Source organism: Protopterus annectens, chromosome 2.part0 (genome assembly GCF_019279795.1).
Source record: "Protopterus annectens isolate FY-2018-M chromosome 2.part0, PAN1.0, whole genome shotgun sequence".
Classification (NCBI taxonomy): domain Eukaryota; kingdom Metazoa; phylum Chordata; order Ceratodontiformes; family Protopteridae; genus Protopterus; species Protopterus annectens.
In genome coordinates this window covers 69,807,009-69,822,549 of record NC_056728.1, presented here as the reverse complement: position 1 = coordinate 69,822,549, position 15,541 = coordinate 69,807,009, and the positions used below count along the sequence as shown (strand labels likewise).

Below are 15,541 nucleotides of genomic sequence, written 5' to 3'. Positions count from 1 at the left end.
TCTCCTTTGTCCAATTGATGTGACCCCAAAATCTGCAGAGGATGTGGCTAAACCCCAAGTTTATAGTGGCTGTAGGTGATACGCCAGAGAAATCCAGGGTAAACTATCAATGGGTGCAAGTTGTGGAAACCCTAGATGTTCAATATACACGGTGCATTGAAGGCTGAACTGTCACCACCCAGAATCAAACTAGCAAATACAAACTTAACTAATTCATTTGAAAGAGGGTTTAGCATTTGCTTAACTTTCTTTTTGCGGCTGGAAGGAGGACTAACCATGGTACTGGTAGTCTTTTCATGGTCAAGATAAAACTGGTACCGCTTTCTCAGGCAAAACAGGCAACAAAAGCTGGCAAAATTTTCAAGTCTTTAAAAGTCACCTTTTTCAAACAAAAACATGGTAAAAAGCACTTCAAAACACTTTACCAGCCCCAAAAAGTAAAATAAATGCAGTTTCTTCAAAGAAAAAACTGGTTTTCAGTGACTTTAAACAACTTTTAAACTGAGAGGGAAAAAGCTCTCCCAATTAAAAGAACAGTTAAGTCTCGTGGCAGTGCATTAAAATATACACTCCTAGGTACACAAACAACAGGGAAGTAGAAAAAAAATCTATAATGTGAAAGTTTTTTCTCCCAAAGGGAACTTATCTGTCCTGCAAAGGAAGAGCCAAAGCAGACCATCAACACTTAAAAGCCCGCAAAGGAGCATACTGTTCAGAGGCAGGAAAACTCTAAAAGGCTTGGTGCCCAAACCTATCTTTTTATGGCAGCTTTGGAAGTTGGTCAGCTGTTATACCTTATGCAGGACATAACCTATATAGCTAAGGTTACTGCAGCAGTAATCAATATGAAGTACATGAACAGATTGCTGGACTGGACCATAAGAAAGGTTACACTTGGGTATACTTATTACAGAATGTGGGACAATATCTTTCCAGCAAGCCAAATCAGTGTTAAATGTCCTAAAGCAGAAAGACCATCTTAATTTTAACAGTACTGCTTTAGCTATCCCTACCAGCTGAGCATGGGTATGTCTTTTGGGGACCAATGTAAGTTGCAACAATACTGCTTTAGCTATCCCTGCCAGCTGAGCACGGGTATGTCTTTTGGGGACCAATGTAGGTTACAACGCAGGCTCTTACAATCAACACTTGTGTCAGATTTTTTGGCAGAGGACAGTAAATGCCCTTGGTGTTTAACATATATGGTGCACTGAATGCTGCACTGTCACCATCTAGAATCAAACTAGCACATACAAACTTACTAGTTTGATTGAAAGAAAGTTTAGTATTAACTTCAGCAAACAAGGACTGCTCACTGGCCGTCCCTATAATTTCTACTGCAGTTTCATTGTGATTTTTTGGGTGCCAAGTAATTTTTAATACCATATTATTTGTCCCACATGTAAGCAGGGTTCCCAAATGAATAGCAGTACTGCCTGGAGGATGTGACTGAGGAGAGCTAACACGATTTTTCCATTTTTGTCCTAGTCTGGATATCCTCCAGGAGGGTGGCAGAAAGTGCATGTTGTAGGAGACACAAGGTGCTATTTGCTTTTATGATATTTTTTTATGTTTTTCTTACATCCACTGTCCGATCAAATCATGATTTCCTAAGCCAGACTTCATGGGAGACCCTAACAGTTACAGTGAAATTTACCCCAAGGACCTGGAAACATGCAGCCCCCTCTGGGGTAGTCCAGTGGCAATCAAGTACAGGAGATTATTAAAATATGAAGCTCAAAGTAAACACTAGGAAAGCTGTCCTTTACAAATAAATGGAATACTGCACAGGTTTGGATTACATGCAGAACCCTATTCAGAGGGCAAATGTAATGTTAAACGTATTGCAAGGTTTCATTTTGCGGCTGTCTACTCTGCTTGACAACAGACTGCTTTGTCTGACTGGGACAAACCTTTTCTTCCTGTACTCCAGGGTGCCCCCTCCCTGATCCCCTCACCATTCTTATACATATATTAAATTGAACACAAAAAAAAAATAACTGTCAGTGATGCAACAGGAAACATTCTCACCTTTGGTGCTTGCTATTGTACTACTCCCACACCAGGTAGACAAGACTACTGACACTGCAGTGCAGCATAAAGGGGATGCAGTACTCCTGAGTGTACCATCTTTCAGATGAGTTATTAAACTGCAGCCCAATCTGCTCGAGTTGGTGGTATCGCGGGTAGATGTACACGATCCCAAGACACCAAATGAAAAGAGCAGGGGCGAATCCCTAATGTCCAGACCAAATTTCCCCATGTAGTATAAATACTATCTCAGGTCTACCCTGAAAGAATTCTAAAAAATATATATCCAGTCAGTCCTGAGCAAGGTGCTTCTTCGGAAACAAAATGCAGAAACAATAAAAATTACAGAAGAAGCTCGCCACAGCTATTTTATAACACTATTTATTCAAAGTTAAAACCAGGTACAGGATCCAGACAATAAGTAAGCGCTTTCACATTGTAATAAACGCTTCAGACTTCCAAGACGTAACATAATTAGTTCACAACTCTCACATCCTTTATAGCTTTTTCAAAAATTCTTATAACCCAATCATCTGATAAAAGACATTATGACATCATGGAAATTAATTAATCATTAAATCCATACACAACTATTTCTAAAAACTAAACATCTAACAAAAACAAAGTTTCATGCACTTTCATTCTCACAGATCCAATCAAAAAATAAACTTATACAATAAAAAATATATATAATTAACAGCAGCAATATATGTTTACTATGCACATATAAAAATGGTAAAACATTTCTCATAAATATATATCAAAAAACATTTTCATATGTAGATAAGAATTTCTTTAAATACTCCCATATAGGCATATATTGCATTACAACATAAAACATAGTAATATATGCATTCCTAATTGATGTTACTATATCCCTTATAAAAATGTATGCATATATATATCTAATGTGAATAAGGTCGTTTCATTAAGAAGGGTTTGAGGTTCACCTTGTCATTCAAACCATGAGATCTATGTGCTTGCAGCTTCATTATCCATTTATTCTCTATTTCTTCTGTATAGGTCTTGATATCACCTAGCCTACCTGTTTTCTTGATTAACTCTAATACTCTAAATTTGAACTTGTGCATACTTCCTTTCTCTAGAACATGTCTTGCCAAAGCATTCCCTTCATCCTCCTTATTAATGGCATAAATATGCTCCCTAACGCGTTCTTTAAGCGTTCTATTTGTCTTTCCTACATAGAAAGACAAACATAATTGACATTGAGCCAGGTATACCAAGTCTCTAGACTTACAGTCAGCATGCTGTTTAAAAATATAATATTGTCCCGTATCTGGATGTGTAAATTTATTATCATTAGCCATGTATATGCAGTGACTACAATTTCTACATGAGAAAGTACCCTTTTCTCTGTGAATATACTCCTTCCCTCTTATTCTCTTCATAACAAAGCAACCTTTTTAATGATTTCATGTTTTTATATGTCCAACTTTCTCCTCCCTCCACTTCTATAAACACTATACCCGACTCACCACTCTCTTAACTTCCAGCCAGTGTCTACATCCTTTATCAGATCCCTTTTGAAAAAAACTGAAGCCAACCACCCTTTCAGCCGATCTTCTGCCGGCTGAATACCTGCAAATAGCTGCAGATGTCGTAGCCTACCCTATCTCTATCTTAATTAACAGAACCATAACCAAGGCCTCTATCCACTCAATTTGGAAAATATCCTACGTTATTCCACTCCACAAAGGAGGTTCATCCACAGAACTATCCAACTATAGACCTATAGCCATACTATCACCACTTGCCAAAATTATGGAAAAGCGCATGCACAACCAACTAATGCTCTATCTAACCCAAATTAAACTACTTACAGACTCTCAACATGGATTCAGACCCCATCATAGTACAACCACTGCCCTCCTCTCTTTTTCTGAAAACATTAATCTAAACTGGAAAAACAAAAAAATATCCTCCGCTCTCTTTCTGAACCTATCGAAAGCCTTCGATATGGTAAACCATCAGTTACTTCTATATACTCTAAAAACCCTGTATCTAGATACTCCAGCCCTTAACTGGTTTCAAGCTTACCTCACTGGGAGACAACAAGCAGTAATGTGGCAAAGCAAGCTCTCGTGCCTGCTACCAAATACCATAGGAGTTCCTCAAGGCTCCATACTAGGACCTCTCCTCTTTTTAGTCTTTATAAACGACATCCATACAGTCATCCCTGAAGCCACCTGTATTCAATACGCAGATGACTCAACTATAATATGTTCCAATGCCTCTCTTGCAAATCTACTAACTACCACCCAACATAGCTTCACCAAAGTCGAAAACTGGCTTGCCAACCATCTCCTGATCTTAAATCCAAACAAAACTAAGCTACTTCTCTTCTACCCAACCAATAGATCTCTGACACAACACTTCACTATAAAATCCAATAATGGGACCATCATCTCCCCAGACACCTATACAAAGCTATTAGGAGTAAACATTGACAATAAACTCAGATTTGATATACACATCAACCAAGCCATTAAGTCAGTCAACAAGAAACTTGGGACCCTATACAGAATAAAAGCCTTCCTTACCCCGAATGCCAGGGTAGCCACAGCCCGTTCACACCTTCTCTCTACCCTACTATATGCCTCTCCTGTCCTCACTCACCTTATCAAATCTGATCTGAACAAGCTCTCATCCTGCTATAATCACATTGCCAGATTCGTTACAGGCCTACCCTACAGAACACACCACTGTACTAACCTAAAAAAGCTTGGATGGATAGAATTCCCATACCTTCTTCAGCAGTACCAACTCATAGAGGCCTTCAAAATCCTTAAACAACCTGAGAATACCCAAGCACTAAAAAACGTAACGACTCCCTACTCTAATCTAAGCTGCCTTCGCTCAGCAAATAGACTCCTTGTCCAAACAACTAAATCGTTCAACCTAGGTGGCGACGCGCTATTTGCCAACACCACCAGTAAAATATGGAACTCTCTCCCAAATAACCTCACGCTTGCAACTTCTCTAAGTCAATTCAAAAATAGTCTAAAACTCCACTTCAAGTCACACTGGCTATGTCCTTGCTCAAATCCAGACTAGCTCTGTGCCATCAACTAAAACATAAACAACTAGCTAAGATGATAAGTACTTTGTATACTGTGATAAAGAAATATGTATCCTGTCTAACTCTATGTCATTATACTGCCTACCGTCTTTGCTAATATGTTATTAATGTAACTTTTGTAGTAGCAATTTCAGAAATTGTAATGGCAGTCTTGTACTTGTATGTATATAGCCTATTTTTTGTTAATTTCTTTCATCTCAATTACTGTACCTAATTATCAATGTAACTCTGTTGGAGCTTTTCTCCCCGGGCCTCCGCTGAAAAAGGACATGTATCCAGTTGGACCATCCCGGTTAACAAATGTAAAATAAATAAAATAAATAAATGTAAAACTAGGTTTCATTCCAACTAATTCAGATATCTGATCATCCGCTGTTAATATTCCCCCAATTTTTATTTATTATTTCTTTAATCTGTAGGCTTTTATTAGTAAAAGGAATTATTATCCTATTTTTCTTGACTCTCTGTTCTACTACACATAGATCTTTCCCATCTTCTCCATCTATTCTTGTTGCATGGAAGAAAGGTTTCCCTTTTTTCTTCTCTGTATAGTGCTTTCATTAAGTGCATTATCAATCTCTTTTTTTGAATAACCTCTTTCCATAAATGTATTAGTTAACAGTTTTTGTTGATTATGATATTCATTATCATGACTAGTTAATCTGGATATCCTCAGTGCCTGGTTCTTCACAACATTTTGATAGACATGTCCTGGATGCATACTGCTCCGATGTAATAAATTATTCCTCCAACAAGGTTTCCTATACATATCTGTTCTTATTATATTATCCTTTTTTAGTTAGCTGTACATCTAAAAACTCTATCTTCTCTAATGAGCTCTTACATTCAAAACTTAAAAAAATCCGTCGTCCCATTTATATAGGTGACAAAATCATCTAATTGTTGTTTAGAGCCACTCCATATAAGAAAGACATGATCTACAAAACGTCCATAGTATTTTATATATCTATTCGAGAAGGTATCACCCATAACATAAACAGCTTCCCAATATGCAAGTACTAAATTCGCATACGAATTTGCACAAGTAGATCATGATATGTAAGTAAATAAGATGCATGAATTGTTATATGATGAGGGAACGTATCAAAATCTTAGTGGAGTGATGTTAGATAAGATCATTAAAAATATTCAGGCTGAGTTGTATGATTTGCTTTTATGCAATATGATAGACAATGAACTGTATATGTATTTTTTGGTAGAAAAACCTGTAATTCCTGTTTTTAGAGAGTTACCAAAGATACACAAAGCTTTAATGGACCCTCTATTGTCTCAGATAATAGTTGGCTTACCGAACCACTGTCGATTTATTTAGAAAAACAATTCAGACCGGTGGTAGATGGTATATAGTCAATAATAAAAGACACACAACATTTTTTAGAAAGTTATGCCACCTATGCTTTTTCCATGGAGAATGTAGATAATGATTTGTTTGTGACGCTAGATGTTGTGTCTCTCTTTACATCAATACCTAACACAACAGGAATGGAATAGGTAAGATTGTTATTAATTGAAAAAGGAATACCTAGAGATCATATTATGAGATGTATGCTATTGATGGATATAGTATTGAGCAACAATGTTTTCATGTATGACAAAAAATATTATCTACAGAAAAAAGGGGTTGCAATGGGGACCACTTGTGCGAATTCGTATGCGAATGTAGTACTTGCATATTGGGAAGCTGTTTATGTCATGGGTGATGCCTTCTCGAATAGATATATAAAATACTATGGACGTTTTGTAGATGACGTCTTTCTTATATGGAGTGGCTCTAAACAACAAGTAGATGATTTTGTCACCTATATAAATAGGACGACGGATTTTTTTAAGTTTTGAATGTAAGAGCTCATTAGAGAAGAGATAGTTTTTAGACGTACAGCTAACTAAAAAGGATAATATAATGAGAACAGATATGTATAGGAAACCTTGTTGGAGGAATAATTTATTACACCGGAGCAGTATGCATCCAGGACATGTCTATCAAAATGTTGTGAAGAGCCAGGCACTGAGGATTATCCACATTAACTAGTCATGATAATGAATATCATAATCAGCAAAAACTGTTAACTAATACATTTATGGAAAGAGGCTATTCAAAAAAAGAGATTGATAATGCACTTAATGAAAGCACTATACAGAGAAGAAAAAAAGGGAAACCTTTCTTCCATGCGACAAGAATAGTTAGAGATGATGGGAAAGATCTATGCATAGTAGAACAAAGAGTCAAGAAGAATAGGATGATAATTCCTTTTACTAATAAAAACCTACAGATTAAAGAAATAATAAATAAAAATTGGGGAATATTAACAGTGGATGATCAGATATCTGAATTAGTTGGAATGAAACCTAGTTTTACATATAAAAACATGAAATCATTAAAAAGGTTGCTTTGTTATGAAGAGAATAAGATGGAAGGAGTATATTTGCAGAGAAAAGGGTACTTTCTCATGTAGAAATTGTAGTCACTGCATATGCATGGCTAATGATAATAAATTTACACATCCAGATATGGGACAATATTATATTTTTAAACAGTATGCTGACTAAGTCCACAGACTTGGTATACCTGGCTCAATGTCAATTAGGTTTGTCTTTCTATGTAGGAAAGACAAATAGAACGCTTAAAGAATGCGTTAGGGAGCATATTTATGCCATTAATAAGGAGGATGAAGGGAATGCTTTGGCAAGACATGTTCTGGAGAAAGGAAGTATGCACAAGTTCAAATTTAGAGTATTAGAAGTATTAGAGTTAATCAAGAAAACAGGTAGGCTAGGTGATATCAAGACCTATACAGAAGAAATAGAAAATAAATGGATATTGAAGCTGCAAGCACATAGATCTCATGGTTTGAATGACAAGGTGTCACTCAAACCCTTCTTAATGAAACAACCTTATTCACATTAGATATATATGCATCCATTTTTATAAGGGATATAGTAACATCAATTAGTTAGGAATGCATATATCACTATGTTTTATGTTGTAATGCAATATACGCCTATATGAGAGTATTTAAAGAAATTCTTATCTACATATGAAAATGTTTTTTGATATATATTTAGGAGAAATGTTTTACTATTTTTATATGTGCATAGTAAACGTATATTGCTGCTGTTATTTACATATGTTTTTTTGATTGTATAAGTTTACTTTTTGATTGGATCTGTGAGAATGAAAGTGCATGACACTGTTTTTGTTAGATGTTTAGTTTTTAGAAATACTTGTGTATGGTTTTAATGACTAATTAATTTCCATGATGTCATAATGACTTTTATCAGATGATTGGGTTATAAGAATGTCTGAAAAAGCTACAAAGGATGAGAGAGTTGTGAACTAATTATGTTATGTCTTGGAAGTCTGGAGAAGTGTTTATTAAAACGTGAAAGCGCTTACTTATTATCTAGATCCTGTACCTGCTTTTAACTTTGATTAAATAGTGTTATATAACACCTGTGGTGAGCTTCTTCTGTCGTTTTTATTGTTTCTAACCTGAAAGAGGCTACCATGCTAATGGGACTAACCCAGTCAAAGGATAGACAGAGATACATTAGATAGACAGACAAATGGATAGATAAATAGACAAATGGATGGCAGATTTTGAAGAAATTATCCATCTTTTGAAAATTCCCTTTTTTGTATTGGCGCCAGTAGTTACTTAAAACCAATAATTCTTAAAATACAAACAAATAAGGTAAAGGGCATCAGCTTAATTATTCTAAACTGTAAAATTACTGTCTGTAATAAATGGTCATATAGAATGGGTGGAAGTATGCATCCCTTTTCAACTGAGAATCGATAAACATATGTATGTGTGTATATGGAAAAAAGCAATTACCTTGTGAGCCTCTTCCAGTTCATAACTCATAGCTTTAAATTTTTCCAAATGAAAAGAAGACAATTCCTTGCGAAGTCTGTCCTCTAGTATCCTCAGGTCATTCTTATGTTTAACATTCAACTTCTCCATTTCCTGAACCCAATTTGCATTACTTTCCTTCTTCAGGTCCTCTAAAGTGTTTTGATGTACTTCAGCAAGTTCCTCCTGCTTTGTATGCATTTGTTTCAAATGCTCTGCTTTTAGATCTTGCACTGCAAGTTCATGCTCATCACGAATGGACTGTATTTCAGACAGATAAGATGACTCTAAGTTATCCAAGTTAGACAAGTGTTTTGCCTCAAGCTCCTCTACTTGCGCAAGGTGTTTACTCTGCAGTTCTACCTCAAGGGCCTTAAATCGCTCCTGGTTCTGAGCTTCTAATTCAGCTCTCAAGAGTTCAGTGTTGGCCTGGTGTTCTGCTTTAACTGCATCAAGCTGCTGCTGGTGCTGACTTTTCAGCTGCTGAATCTGAGATTCAAGTTCATCATGTCTCTCTTTCAGCTGCTGCAGAAGCGACGACTTCTCCTCTGCAAATCTTTCCACAGAATCTGCATGTTCTTCCATCAGTCTATTCAAACACATTAAAGAAAATAAATTAACTGCAACTACTGCACAGCACAACTTCCAATATAAACAACTTAAAGCTTTAATGGTGTCTTCAAAAAGGATAAATGAAATAATCATACAAGACTGATTACAATTTCATAATCCTTTTAATTCACAAGATGGAGTGTTAAGCACTCAATGATCAAGATGAGAAAAAAATGGACTTGTACTGGCAAGACATCAATAAAGTAAAATTAAGTTTCAATACTTCTTGCGACTTACACACAAGTTGAAGCTGCACATTTTTATATCCTAATAAAGTAACTTTGTCTTGACAAATGTAAAGATTAGTAAGGTAAGGCACATACTGTAAACCCAGATATTCTAGAAATATTCATTAAGTAGACATCTAATACTGAACTATTCTCATCCTCTAGAAATGGACATCTGGCTCAACTCTTCAAAGTGGGTTGCTGAACTTGGCACTGGTATAGGATGCAAACGGGTCATAGCAACGTCTTCTGTACTGATGGATGAATGTCTGCACTAATGAATACTGTCTAAAGGGCCACTCATGAGGCCTCGGTAAACAGTTGACAAGCATGGCATGGGTGACTAACTACAGGAAACTGTTTCTGGACACAACACATTCCCAATCTTTATTGCTTTAAAACAGACATGTTAGGAGTGAGCTCCTCCCTGTTTACATATCAGTCAACTGTAGTGTGATCAGTGTGAGTGTTAACACCACCAAGAAGATCCAACATACTGACATGTTGTTGACTGGCCTCAATGTGAACATACTCCATGAACTGTCTTGGCCATGAGATTTCCACCAACCCTCAACCTAGTGCAGAGGAATCCATACTTATGGTGACTACAGGAGTGAGAACTACAAAGGGAATACCCAAAGTCAAGCTCGGCAAATGCACTCGGATGAAATCTGCAAACGTTGGACAGCCTTAAAAGCTGTGACATGTACTCCAATAGTTGACACCACTGAACATTTACAATCTACTACAATACGATCATGCAATATTTGGCATTCAGAAACACTTGAGGCATAAAAAAGCTGGAAATAAATGGGCCTGTAAGCTCCAATTCACAATGTCTTATGAGAGAAAGAGAGTCAAATAGAAGGGTTCTGTCATGGTTTAATTTCTCCAAGTGTTTTGGACAGCATCAGATCAGTTTAAACCCAGTAATAAATGTATTTATATAATCAGTTTAACATTGTATATATTTCACACAGAAACTGCAGTTTACCAAGCACACCAGATCAAATTACAGCCAACTTAGCAAACTGAATTAAGGACACTACTGTATGCCATAAGGCAGTATGATGATCAATTTAATGCATTTACAGTTTTACTATTTGTCCAAGAAAATTGTAGACAGTAATGATAAATACTTGTGGCATACAGTAGTATTAAAAGGTTAAATTACATCAGCTAAAGAAACGGCTAAAGTAAGGCAGTGGGTGGAGTTTCACTCACAGAACAGCATGTTAAAATCTGCGTCTCATGAGAGTAAATGTAAAAAGTTCAACAGTTAAAGTTAAACTTGTATAGGTGCAAACATGCACAGTGTTAAATTACTACTTTAATTTCCTTTAAGGTTATCAGTCTGCTCACAGACTTACAAAAGTTTATTAGCAGCAAATGTGTATTTCATGAAGAAAAATGTAAATAAAGTCAGGGCAACAAGCAGTGCTATCAGTTTATAATTGTTAAAGAAGCAAATGTTATTTTAAGGACATGATACTAAATACAATCAAGAACGTTAGCCACCCAGCCTTGCACAAGAGAAGAAAGAGGCTTAAAAGGCCTAACTATAAAAAGGACACTCTGACATTAAAGCAAGCCTTTCCTTACCTCATCAGTGACTGCGACAATGCAGAGTAAAATTTGGCAAGAGCTGTGATGCAGAAGTTTTTCTGTCTATGTGTTTCAGTTATTTCTTCAATGTTTTTTTTAAAGTTAAAATGTACGAGTTAAAGCAAGTATGTACGTTTTCAGTTATATAACACTACTAGTTTCAGTTTTTGTTTTTATCTATATTCAGGCAATATTGACAAAGATTGTTATATTCTGGAGACTGAACTATTAACAGATTTCAGTTTATTTTTATATATGTGTTCAGGTAACTGTCAAAATGTTCTCATGTTTTCAGACAATTGTACAACAGTAATAGTTTTCAATTTATCTATGTTTAGACAATACTGACAGGTAAAGGTACTTAGTTTGGTTTTCAGAATATAACCTACATGTTTTCAGTTATGCTTTTATCTGTGTTCAATTAACATTGGCAAAAGATAATTTTTTAGTATTAGTTTACTTTCCACAATGTACACAACTATTTCAGATGTTCAGTATAAATACGTATCACGCGAATGTAAATTTCAGTCAAGATTCAGAATATCACATTCATACTCCATTATGCATGTTCAGTACAGTACATTTCAGTCTAATTTCAGAATGTAAAAATAATACTCAGTTACTTCACATTAAACAGAATTATGTTATTCAGTCATTAGTTAAGGGTAAAGTGACAATTATTTATTACAGGCTTATTAATATAAGTTATCTAACAAATAGGTAGTAATAGTTATTCAAATATACTGGAGGCATAACAGGGCAGGCTTAAATTTATTAATTAATTTACAGATTACAGTGCACTTTACATAATTATTGTACATTAGTCAGAAACTTAAAAAGACACTAACAGAAAATGCAAAGGTATAGACCTAAAATACAAAAAGTATAACTTTTAGCAAACTATTATAGCTCATAAATGATAAATGTCATAGAATATACAGACAAATTTAGGAGACAGACATCTATTACAGCACATAAAAGTTAAGTAGCATTATTACCAAATCTAGATGAAAATTTATGGATACAAGTTAATACAACATATGGTCAATATGCTTCAAAACCAAGTATAAAGTTATCCCTTTGTTGCAATTAGTCTTCAGAAATAGCCAACATGCTTGATAGGCTATACAACAAAAAAGAAAAAGGATTAAATAGTACAACGTTTAAAAGATTTAAATCTATGAACAACAGGGAAAGGTTTTATTTGCTATAAGAGAGAGAGGTATCATGGTACACTAAGGCACCAGTTCATAAGGTAAAAAACATAGACAATAGAAAGTGTAATTTTACCGATATAGCATACAGAGATAGGGAAGAAAAATAGGCAGGGTTAACAGTTCGTACTCTGCCTAACTTAAATGATTCACAAAGACAGGTTAAGGACGTGTAGGGCATTTTAATCAGCTTTAAAAGGCACAGAATTAAGACACTCATTTTCAGAATAATGTGCAGGTTCTGGATATATCACTCATACATCAGAACTTAGACTTGCCGCGTTGGTGCAGCGGTAGCGTTGTTACCTCACAGCAAGAGGTTCTCCCGTTCGATTCGCGGCTGGAGTACGGGGGGTGTGCCTTCTGCGTGGAGTCTGCATGTCCTCCCCGTGGTTGGGTGGGTGTTCGAAAGACATGCGTAAATGGGCGTGCCTTCGTTGAAGGTTGAACATCGAGCAGGCACCTCGGCATTCATGAAAATCTACTGCCAATCATTAGCGGACCGGAGTTCCGCTGTGGTGTCTCCTAACCGGGAAAAGCAGAAAGACAACAACATCAGACCTTAGACTTAAAGACTCTAAAGACTATGAATCTAGGTAATATAGAAATTAAATCATAAAGTTAACAGATGTCAAGCCTAGTGGTCAAAACAATTAAATCAAAGTTGAGAGACTTCAATCCAAACAGGCCATAAATGCTCAAGTGACACCTAATGGTCAAAATTAAAATTGCAAGTTTATTTACCAAATAAATTTTACTTTCAGATTATGAGTCAGGTAGCATAAAGCTGTATACAGTACTTAGCAATACAGATGTAAAGTAACTATAAAAGTACGTTCCTGTAAACTTTCATAAGGGACCTCAGGGGGGAGCTGTTAGAGTTAAGGTATTCTCAGTAAACTCACTGTAGTACATTTAGATAGAATAACGCCTGAAAATATAGTCAGACACGTATGCATTCAGTTTCAGAGAAAGACAGTTTATTAGAAAGGAAAGATAACCATGAAATGTGCAGAAAATACAGAAATACAGAATGTTCCTTTCTCAAGGGAAAGATACAATCTTGCTAGCTACAGAATGTTCCCTTCTTAAGGGAAAGATGTACACAGCAATGGAATGCTAGATAAAGAGGCACAAGCAAGACCAGGCTTGGAAACCAATGTAACCAAGTATAAGGAGGCATGTAAAACATTACAGGGTTTTGGCATTATTAAAATATACTTCAGATACAGCTAGGGAAGCCTGTTAAGTTAAAACGAACAGGAAAGTAAATTGCTCAATAAAAGCAGCCAAAACCAAAAGAAAATAGAGCAATTCCACCAAGACATGACTCCACTGGTATTTTCACAAGAACAAGCTTTATTGAAACGCACTTTCTTCAGAATAAAACCATAAATGCTGTTATCACCACAGATGCGTTTTCGTCCTCTAATGACTTTCTCAGATGAAACAGAAATCCCATGCATTTCTGTTTCATCTGAGGAAGTTATTACAAGAAGGTGGGTAAGTGGATGGTTTGATTTAAAGCCACACTGGAAACCACCTTAGGCATGAAGGAAGGATTAGTTCATAGAGAAACTCTGTCAATGGAAAATGAGGAACGGTTCCACTGCCAATAGTGCCTGCAGATCTGAGGCTCTTCTAGCTGAAGTTATTGCTAGCAGCAGGGCAGTCTTCCATGATAGAAACTGCAGATCTGCAGAGAAAGCTGGTTCAAAGGGAGGTAGCTTAAGTTTTTCCAGAACAAAATTGAGGTCCCATGTTGTTATAGGTGCTCTCCTGGGGGGCCTAATGTTATTTGCCCCTCTGAGGAACTGCCTTAGAAGTGGATGCGAAAATAAGGGTGGATCCGTGTTGCGGTGGGCTGAAATAGCTGATGCATGGATTTTAATGGAAGAAAAAAAAAAAGTCCTTTGTGCAACATCTCAGTTAAATACTGTCGAATCTGAGGCATGTGAGGCTGAAGTGTGTTTTGGCCTTTAGCTTGGTTCCAGGCACAAAACCTTTTCCATTTGTCCGAAAAGGCCTTCCTGGTGCTGAGCCTCCTAGCTTCCAGAATAACATCCATAACTGCTTGTGAAAGAGTAGCTGGCTGGATGCTTAGGTGATTTGCCATGCAGCCAGATTTAAGGTTTTGAGCTGGCTGTGATGAATCTGATTGTTTTGCTGTGTGAGCAAATGGGCAATCTGTGGTAAAATCCAAGGTGGGCCCGGGGCCATATTCCTCAATAGTGGGTACCAGTGCTGGCGCGGCCAGTCTGGGGCTATGAGTATCAGTCGTGGTCTCTCCTTTCTGACTTTCAGAAGCACCTTTGTGAGGAGAGGCAATGGAGGGAAGGCATATACTTGTCAGGTTTTTCCAACTGAATAAGAGTGCGTCCACTTTCCAAGCTTGATGGTGAAGTGTCCTTGTACAAAATTTTGTCAGTTGATAGTTTTGAGGACTGGCAAACAGGTCTAGGTCTGGAAAGCCCCATTTTTGAGTTATCATTGCAAATACTTGTGGATCCAATTTCCACTCGTGGGGATCCATGATGTTTCTGCTGAGGTCGTCTGCCAATGTGTTCTTTTTTCCTGGCAGGAATTGAGCTTGTAACTGAACTTGGTAAGCCAGAGCTGTGTTCCACAAGGTCATTGCTTGCCTGCATAGAGGGTAGGAGTGTGTACCCCCTTGTTTATGTACCACATTACTGTGGTGTTGTCTGTCCTTATTGTAAGTTGTCCTGGATGCAATAGATTCTTGAAGGCTGTCAGAGCATTCTGTACAGCTAGCATCTCTTTTTGATTGATGTGCAGATTCCGTTGATCTGCAGTCCATACGCCTTGAACACATTGTCCCGCCATATGAGCCCCCCAGGCGTAGTCCGATGCATCTGT

General features: G+C 36.8%; 1 protein-coding gene across 1 annotated transcript in view; it reads right to left on the bottom strand.

Moving 5' to 3' along the window:
- PCNT (pericentrin) overlaps window positions 1-15,541 on the bottom strand; it is a gene marked incomplete in the record, with an annotated part of 2,997,294 nt that overhangs the window by 1,991,673 nt on the left and 990,080 nt on the right. The window contains 1 exon segment of the mRNA XM_044060288.1: window positions 8,989-9,595. Coding sequence (XP_043916223.1) covers window positions 8,989-9,595 — 607 coding nt within the window.